A 10,136-nucleotide genomic window follows, 5' to 3' on the forward strand; every position below is an offset into this window, starting at 1 on the left:
GGGTTAATGGGGGCGACGGGAGCAACGACCGGAGCAACAAGCGCGTCGGTCGTGGCGGGGGTAGGTTTTCACCATCCTCCGCAAGGGCTGCAACACCTCCCACATTCCCTAGGTCTTCCATATCCTCTAAGGTTGTAAAACCTTATATTAGAGCATGAGGCTCTAATACCAATTGAAAGGATCGATACGGTCGACTAGAGGGGGGTGAATAGGAGACTACAAATTTTAATCTTTCTTGTCAATTTTTGGGTTTGGCGGATAAATAGGGTTCACTAGATATGCAACTAGGTGAACACAACCTATATGACAAGCAAGCTTAAAGCTAAATATGCTAGGCAACAAACTAATTAGCAAGCCCACAAGCATATAAAGCAAAGTAAAGTGCGGGAAAGGATTAACCACAAGTGAGGCAAGGACACAAAAATTATCCCGAAGTTCACTCTTCCTTGGGGAAGATCTACTCTCCATTTAGAGCGGTGCTGGAGCCAAAGCTTGCGGAGTGCCACCAAAGGCTCATCGTAATCTCTATCAAGTCACCCCCAACGGATGAGCCTCGAATCACTCAGGGTTGGTCTTGAAGGCGACCACCACACCTTTACAAACTTCTTCGGAGCACACCACAAGCAAGGAAGCTTCCGGAGGAACCTCTAACCGCCTAGGAGCCCAAGCTCCAAAAGTAATAGGTCAATGGTGGATGAATATTGTGGGGAACACGATTTGGTTTGGTCAAAGTGTAGATCGGGTCTTGCTCTCCCAACCCCAAAGTTTCAACAAGTTTGGGTGGAGGGATTCAGAGTATTGAGCAAAATGAGGTGTAGCAATGCTGGAGCTCAATAAGACATTAGGGTTAGGGATGGAGGAGGAGGAAGGGGGGATTTTATAGTGTTCTTAGTTGGGTGACCGTTTCTGCCCGTTGGACCCCATGCGCACGGGCTAAGTCAGCCCCGTGCGCACGGGGTACCCAGGAAGATACGTAGCACCCCGTGCGCACGCACACGGGGTACCCAGGGAGTTACACAGAACCCCGTGCGCACGGGGTACCCAAAAAGTTCCTGACTACCCCGTGCACACTGGGGTCAAAAGACCCCATGCGCACGGGGTATCCAGAAAACTTCTACTGCAACTTCTTGGATACCACAACTAGCACACCATGGGATATAAGGTGGTAGGAGTGGGAAGGCTGGTGTATATGATTTTGACGAAGGCATTCTCACATGACATAAAGTCCGCAATGACCCCTCTCAATAGTGTGGTTTTTTCCTACGACTCAAATCGAACCAAAAAGAATCCTTCGAGTCGCTGGTAAACCATGCCTTTGATCTTTTTGAATTAGGAGGGGGAGGGCGCACACCTCCATCCGAAATAACTTGGAACCAATATCCTGATATAAGCTTTAGCAACTGATATTAGTTCCACTAACCATATTGTCATCACACCAAAATATAATTTAAGTGACACTTGCACTTTCACGGGGCAAGCCCAACGATGAGGGTATTATCCTACTATACCTGCCATGGGGTACCTAGCCCGACTGGCCCGACCCGACCCGGGCCGAAAAAGCCCGACCCGACCCGGTCTTGCCCGCGGGTCAGGCCTGGGCCTGAGTTTTGAGCCCAAAGCACACGTTGGGCTGGGCCTATGCTTAGCATTTTGCGTTTAGGTAAGGGGCCCGACCCGAGGCCTGATGGGCTTTATCACAGTCGGGTCGGGTTTGGGCCTAAAAACCAGGCCCGACGGCCGAGCCGGGCTCAGGCCTAGGTTTTCTGCCTCGAGCTTTGTTAGGCCTAGCCCGGCCCGACAGATGGCCAGGTATATGTCCAAGTAGTGGCCCTCCTGCATGATGGCACACCATGCCAGTGGAGTGCCCTGTGCCGAGGGGCGCCACCACCAAGGTCGTAGGGTCTATGAGGTCGTCTTGCATAGGTGGCGTGGCCAAAGATCAAATCAAAGAGCCCAAGGGAATAAGCTCCAGACCATAGTACCCCTCGTTGTATGTTGTGGCCCAGAGAGTAATCTTGTAATCTCCAACCCTACCCCCAATTTCCTATAAATAGAGGAGACCACCATACATTCAAAGGGTTCAAAATCTGAAATACATGAGAGTTTTGCTCTCTTCCTTGCCATATATGTGTTGGGACCCCTGAAGGGGGGGGGGGTGTGCCCCGCGCCAGGCCGTTGATGTACACGAATGTGTGTCTCCACCTCATGTTTCCCGCGCACCCCGCGTAGGTCTATGTATCCTTACGGGGGTGCCTCAAGTTTATTGCATAGCCTCAATGCTACGGCACATTCATTAATTACTCACACATTATCTCAAAACAATTGCAAAGAATCCAATTATCAAGTTCAGTGATCTACAAGGCCATGTAATTTTTTATTTATACCACCAATGTGTACCTAACACTCTTAGTACCAATATATAATCCATGCAAACAACCAATTGTTATTCAACTCTCTAAAAGGATATAAGTGAAGCAAGAGAGTCCTAATCTGTTCTATAAAAGCATGCTTTCCCGCCGTGTTCACCGGGCATAACCGTTTTCAACCTCCAGTGGGAGCCCTTTACCCCTTGTCTAGGCTCGGCAACTTAGCTCTTGGAAGCGATGGCTTTTGCATCTCCAGTGAGGCCGCTACATGTAGTAGGGCTGGATGCAATTTTTGTTTCACTTTTGGGGCCTTGTTTACATAGAAGGAAGCAGATGGTTGTAATGTTTATCCTTTTTGAAGTCCTTCCGTGTGGGTGTATCAATTTTAATGATTTAATGTTAGCATCTCGAACCTTTGGGTCCCTCCCGTTGTTAAAAAGTGAACAACTTTTTTCATGCCACCATGCGAACAATCAAACATGTGTTTTACCAGGAACCTTAGGAAAAGCTAGAAGATAAGAGGGGTAAAATATTCCCAATTGATAGAAAGTGTGTGCGCGCTCTTACTTCCGATGGCGCTCGCAATGACAAGAGACACATGTACACATTTTCACCAAGTAACGTACTCTATAAAAGCAGTAAACACCTGCGTTCACGTAAAATACAAGACGTCAGCGCCATGCAAACCTACTCTAAAATTTCAAAGTTGTGTTACTTTCAAACCGAGCGCCCAAATCAAAATCCGTTGGATCAAAGATCGACGTCGGTTAGGCCATAGATAGCACAAATGCAGTACACTGTTGTGTTTCTTCATGTTGCGGTGTTCAATATTCTTCATAGATTCATATTTAGGTTCTTTCCTTGATGAATTGATGTCCTTTTCTTTCTTATTGTACATGGATACATGGAGTCCATCCTTCTCACTCAGCTTCCAGACTGACAGGTGGGCCTCGGGTCACATAGATCTGGATCTCCCATCCATGGACGGCTCAGATGAATCCACCGGCTATATTATATTATTATTCTGATGACATGCCATTTCCGCACCCAAGCCGAATCTTACGCCTCTGACGTCTCTTCCTCCTCCCCCCTCCGCTCCCCCCTTGCCTTTTGCAGCTCTGCTTGCTCGCGTCGTGCTGCAATTGAGATCGACTCGTCGGTGGCCGACCCCTCGGCGGCGAGCACCGGGGTTAGGGTTTAGGGGCCTGGATCCATGGCTCGGCCCATGGGATCCAGCGGCTTCGAGGCTGCCCTAGCCGTGTGCCCCGCCGCCGCCCAGGCCTACTCCAAGTACTGCGGTGAGCTCCCCCGCTTTCGAATTCGCTTCGTCGTTCCGTTGGTGGGTTTGTCTCGGGCCGGAGCTTCGGAGGTTTCAGGGTTAGAATTGCTCGTATCCGTGCCGACTTGGTGGTTTAGACTTCAGAGATCAAAGATTACGAATTTTAGGAGTCTTTTGGTGACGGACTCATCTTTTCTGCATTTGCGTGATCTTTAAGAAATTCTGATAGGAGAAAAGAAGTGGCCTTTGGGTTTATCCTTTGGCCAATTGTCTGGTTTCTTGTGAGCGTCTTTAGAGGTTGCTGGCTTCTCGCTTCTAGGGTTGCAAAAGATCACAAGAAGTTTTAGTTAAACGTGTATAAATTCGCAAAAAAAGAGCTAAACGTATATCAGGCAAATGCTCAAGGCTGAAATCACAATTCTGCTATTTTTTAGATATATCCTGGAACAATTCAATTAGGTTGTATTTCCTTAATAACCAAACGCAGAATCATTTGTCAGAATCAAGTTAGCAAATCTTCATATATATGCTCGGCATATCCTACATGATATTGTAATTCTTTTTATGCATGAGGTTACTTGCATATGTTTCTTTATATGCTGTCTCAAGTCCATTGTTGTTCTGTTCGTTGCTTGCTAGGTATTGTATCCGGATGCACAAATGCGAACCCAAGGGAAGGGTTGGCGGATCTTTCACGAACTATAGATAATATGGAAGGAATGAGGTAAAAGCTGTTTTGGCCTATTGTAGTATTTGATGTTTGTTTACTACAAAAGAGACATTTATTAAAACAAGTTAATCGGAGTGTAGTTCATACTTGTATTGTGTCTTTTATGCTACTCACTGAAAATTTGATGTTTGTTTACTACAAAAGTGACATTTGTTAAACCAAATTAGTTACAATGTGGTTCATACTTGTATTGTGTCTTTTATGCTACTCACTGAAAATTTGATGTTTGTTTACTACAAAAGTGACATTTGTTAAAACAGATTAATCACAATGTAGTTCATAACTTGTATTGTGTCTTTATGCTACTCACTGAAAAAGACTTTCTCAAAAGCTTCTTGCCTAATTACATAAAGAGTTGAAACATTGTCGAGGATGACCCGACTAAGATTGGGTAATATATGTTGCATACTTATACGTAGTTGTTCTGTACCTGTCTGTTGTTACTGTAAATTTAGAGCTTGAGCTCATTTTCATGTGTTAACGTGTATAGCACGTGATTGTTTGACCGCTTCTATTGTAATTATTAGAAATAGCAATGCCACGCTTTCAGTTACACACATCCATAACCTACCCACGGCAAATACACTCACATAATTCCATGCATAAGAAAATTCTGTTTTCTTTATTTTAATTTTTATGTGTCATATTCTGTTTTCTTATATTCTTTCTACCCTTTGGCTGACTACATACTCTATTACTTATGTAGGGATGGAATATTTGGTGATATTCACAAGCTCATGTCAGTTCTTGAGTTCGTAAGAGGCACTTCCCAAGCAGATTATGCATTTTTCAAATGCTTCTCAATACGTTATGCTAATCTATGACCCCTTTTATTAGGATGATGTGAGCCAATTCAATTCCTTCTATGATTTTGTCTTCTTCATTTCTCGTGAAAATGGCCAAAAGAATATTAGTAAGCCCTGTTTCCTTGATCGCGCCCATACATGCTGCTGTGTCATTTTTTACATCCCAATAAGACTAACCGGGTGTTGATTTTCATGATTTAGCTGTTCAGAAGGCTCTTGCAGCATGGAGGATAGTTCTTGTTGGAAGGTTCCGATTGCTTGACCGGTGGTGTAACTTTGTTGAGGTACGGAAATTACTGGTTAACAATTATATGCAAATGTCTATAATTTCATCTCAGACAAATTTCATTACTTTATTCTTTTATGATGACTGCTTCTGCAGTATTGCTGGTGCTTTCGTTCTTCATATAGTTTTAGTGAGAGCAGTAAAAGTGTGGGCTGAATTATGCGTTGTGTACTTTTATTATTCCCCAGAAAATATACAAATTTCAGCTATCTTCCCATTGGATCAACAAACAAGCTCTTTAAGAAGAATATGTGATCATGAAGGGATGTCCACTTGACATTAGTCCAGTCAACTTCATTGAGTTCCATTGCAGATTTGCAGTAAGGGTGCAAACAGACATGGGCAACCCGCTAAACAGCTAGGCCGTGCAGCAACAATGCCTGCAATTGTCTGCATATCCCGCAAGAGAACGCTCTCCCTTTGATCCCTTTGGTATTGTCGAACAATGCTAGCTTAGTTATACTGAGATTTTCCGTGTGCACCAATCTAGCAGGCCTATGCGGGGGTTGCCGCATCCGTCGCAGTGGCTCAGATCAATCCTAGCAATCTGTAGTGGACAAACACATTGTCCACTCTAATCATTGGTGGACACTTCTGGTGTAGAGCGGGTAGCTGCAACTCCCGCTGCTTGCACCCTTACATTGCAGTGGTGTTGAGTCTAGAGTTGATGGTTTGGTACATGATAGTAAATAGATCTATCAACATCTCATTGAACATGCCAAGTGTCTTGTTTTCTAGTAACGGCCAATACTTTCTTAGAAAATCTCAACTTGTATTTCATATCACTAGTAATAATGTACGCGCAATGCATGTTTATATTAGGTAGGATATTAGTTGCACGCTATATTAGGTAAGATATATCTGTTGCACGTTGGTATTTGGTAAGATATCAATTACTTTTTTCACGGGAAGGTAGGATATTAATTACATGGCAGATTTCATGGGATAGCGTTGAGTCAAAACGTGTTTATAACCAATGGCAGTGATGGGTAATTAGAGCGTTAAACGTGTTTGGTGCTCAACATTGAAGCAATTTGAACCGCTAGATAACATGATTTGACGGTCGAGGTGGTTTGGATCTGCCCCTTTGGGTCTTTTTATATTGGAATAGATATAGATGAAGAGAATGGCATTGGCATAATCTGCTATCTCCCTGTTTCCATGACGTGTCAATATGAACTTTATGACATGTTCTAGTTTTGGGGCTCTTCATTTTACTTTTGAGACTAGAATGTTTGCTTTCGACTATAACTCAATAAATTTATCTATTATAAAATCCTTAACTCCATAAAAGGGGCACTCCAGATACTAGCATTATCATGTAATATTAGCTTATCTGTATCTTTGCCTTCCTCAGAAGTACCAACGTCACAACATTTCTGAGGACGCCTGGCAGCAGCTACTAGCTTTCAGCAGGTGTGTAAACGAGGATCTGGAAGGTTATGATCCAAAAGGTACAATTACATTTCTTATATATGGCTCCTTCTGGATTTTTGATCCTGTCCGCAACTTCCTTAATGGATTTACCTTGATACTGATTACTGTTTGTCTGTGTATATTTCTCAGGTGCTTGGCCTGTCATAATTGATGATTTTGTGGAGCACATGCACAGGTTTGTCTTCCTTGCCTATATACGCTTTTGGAACGCTTGCAGTTTAGTTGATTGCCTTTATTCCATGGCTGAACCTAAACCATGGCCATTCAGTTTCCTGCTGTGGACTTGTCAAATTCTTTCCTAATAAAGTTTGTAGTTGGCGAGTTCACTCCTCTCCATTCATACGTTACTCACATGTGGGACCAACAACCTTGGAAAGGGCACAAATAAACAAATAGACTCATGCTCACATGTGGGGCTAACACACTTGCAAATGGCACCAATATACAAATGCACTCTTTACATGTGGGACCGGCACTCTTGCAAAAACACAAATAACTAAATGCTCTTACTCTCGTGTGAGACCAACACTCTTGCAGAAGGCACGAGTAAACAAATGTGGGATTGTGGGATGAGACTCTAACTCAAAATATTGTTCTACCCTTCTAGGATCCCTCCCCCCCCCCCCCCCCCCCCCCCCAAGGCCTGTATCACATACATGAATGAACAGTTTTGCTTATTCTAACACAGCGAAAGACATTGTCCTCGACTGTTTTTCTTTCCAGGTCCGTCCTCGTGTCGTATTTCCTCTTTAATGCCCCCCCCCCCCCCCCCACACACACACACAGAGGCACATTTCATCAAAATTCTAAATGCCGCGTCGCTTCAAATCTTGCCATGGCTTTCCTGCGGCCATTTCAGTTGCTCCAGTGCATCAAGCCTCCATGTTTCCTCGACTTTTCACTCTCTTCTCTCGTTGGAACTGCGCAGCGGGCACAGGACACAAACATTCTTCCTACAATCTCCCATGCTGGTGACCCAACTCCTTGCTATTTTTGGTGGTTTCATATCAATGCACGGGCACTGTGATAGTTTGTCTAAATGCACAAGTACCTTAGCAGATTCTGGCTTCCTCTGATTGTTCTGTTGCTGCTGCTTATATGGTCCGCTAATATTTAAGACCATGGTCGCTAATTACCTTTGGCAGAAGAATGCACAAATAATTCCCTTCCTGAAATGTTTCTTAAAAACTTGTGTATATTTCCATTCCACAGATCTTGTAATTGTTTTGCTTGGTGGAGGGTTTATAGGAAAAGCCCAAGGATACTTTAAGATTCGGTACGAGCTATAATGGGAGTTTGTGTCAACACTTTCAAGAAACTTCTTGGGATTCAGGACCGAGTACTGCTTTGCCTAGGGTCACTAGTAGCTCTGTACTGTACTATTAACAATAAAATACGTTTCCTCGTGCCACAGTGTAGATCATTTTAAAACCTAGTCCATCAAACATTTTTAGCTTTGACTATTAATATAGAAAACTACCAACATTGGCGAAATAGTGTTCAATTATTTTTATTTCAGGTAAACATACTTTCAAAGAAATTGATGGTCAAAAGGACTTGTATTGTGACATAGCGGGAGTAGTTTTTTTGTCTGGTCGGTTTATAATTTACAATGTCCTCAGAAGCCATAATGTCTGACATATACCAATATGAAAAGACCCAAAGGGGCAGATCCAACTGATCTCGACCATCATACCATGTCAGTCCAACGACCTAGATTGCTCCAAGGGTGAGAGCTTGACATGTTTAGCATGTAATTAGTATCATACCAAATATTAACACCATGCTAACCACGTACTGAACGTGCACTTAGTATCCTACCTAATGTCAGCTTATAATTAATATGCTACCTAATATCAACGTGCATTGTATGTACACATTTACTAGTGCCTAAGAGGTTGAAGGCTGGTTAAGAAAGAGAATAGCCTGTCCAGCATGTGCATGTGGAATACCAGTTCCAAACAAGCAAGTATATATGCATGCTGATGAGTATATCCTGCATGATAATAGGCTCTCCGAAGTCTTTTGCTTCTATGCTTAGTTCTTACTTCTTTCTGAATACTACGTTATTTAGAAGATTCTACTTGTATGTTTCTCATGAGTTTCCTTGTGAATTATAGAATCTACCGCCCTAGTGACTGCTCCAGTGCAATGGAATCACAATGCAGCATTTCCAATACATTTAGAGGTACTCTTCCGGGGAATTACTGTTTGGATTTGTTATTTAGTCAGCTATGTTTATTAGTTGATTATGTCTAATGTTCTGTGACAGGTCTAAATCTATTACCTGGATCAAAGAGGAAATGCCCTACTCAGTTTAACTCCAGTGAAGAGAGCGTAGAACTCTCAGAAGCTCTTAGACACTCTGTCCAACTTACCCCGTCGAAGCGACTTAAGGAAAGTTCCGCGCCTACTAGATATGGGGTTTGGGAGCGAGACGCAGGTACCCCTTTCTTTAACAGCACACCAGATTGTCGTGAGGACATGAATTTACACAACTCAAGAGGCTGCCTTCAGAACTCACCTCGTGTTATTGAGGATGGTTTTTCAAAAGGGTTTGAAGGTTGCATTTCAATGAAATGCTCATTTTAGTGCAATGAGGAATGCATGGCATCATCATTTATGACTGCCCGTTACTCCATATATTTCTGTTTTGCGTCAACACCATTTTGTATTTGTACTTAAAGTCAGTTTCCCAGTGGTGATATTATCTTGTACACAAACAGTGATGTTATACATGTCTGTTATCGCAGAGAAAACGGCTTGTGATTGTTCTTTCCTAAGTGTTTTGTTACCAAGTTTACTCAATTGTTCTCCTGCTATTTGCTGGGGAAAGTAAAAATGACTGCATAGGGCAATTGTTACCTCAAGTTATTATAGCATGCTAAAAACAAGAGTGTAGTAGCGTCTGTATATGTGCAAAGTACATCTCTCTTTTTTACTGGGGAAATTCAATTTGGCTCCCGGGAGCACGTGCTCCTGGGGCCAATTTTTTCTTTTCAAATGTCAAAAAAGTTGAGACAAAACTTTTTTGTAATCTTTGTCACATACAAATGCTACCTGTAAATTTTGAGGCAATTTTTTCTTTTCAAATGTCAAAAAAGTTGAGACAAAACTTTTTTGTAATCTTTGTCACATACAAATGCTACCTGTAAATTTTGAGGCAAAAAGGTCAAGCATTTTGGGCCTGTGCAAAAAAAATAAAATTCAAAGACAAAATGTCACCATGAAA

The 10,136-nt window shown here is 42.8% G+C and overlaps 1 protein-coding gene across 1 annotated transcript; it reads left to right on the forward strand.

Annotated features, from left to right (window-relative positions):
* The first annotated feature begins 3,396 nt into the window (after positions 1-3,396).
* Positions 3,397-9,679, forward strand: AAR3 (defective in cullin neddylation protein (DUF298)). Its single transcript, XM_048699277.2, has 9 exons — positions 3,397-3,664; positions 4,285-4,369; positions 5,082-5,130; positions 5,213-5,288; positions 5,383-5,465; positions 6,825-6,921; positions 7,034-7,079; positions 9,025-9,092; positions 9,177-9,679. The coding sequence occupies exons 1-9, from the start codon at positions 3,580-3,582 to the stop codon at positions 9,494-9,496; spliced, it is 909 nt and encodes a 302-aa protein (XP_048555234.1). The 5' UTR covers positions 3,397-3,579; the 3' UTR covers positions 9,497-9,679.
* Positions 9,680-10,136: the final 457 nt, after the last annotated feature.

The sequence above is a fragment of the Triticum urartu genome, chromosome 2A (genome assembly GCF_056163025.1).
Source record: "Triticum urartu cultivar PI428250 chromosome 2A, HENAU_Tu73, whole genome shotgun sequence".
In the NCBI taxonomy this organism is placed as follows: Eukaryota; Viridiplantae; Streptophyta; class Magnoliopsida; order Poales; family Poaceae; genus Triticum; species Triticum urartu.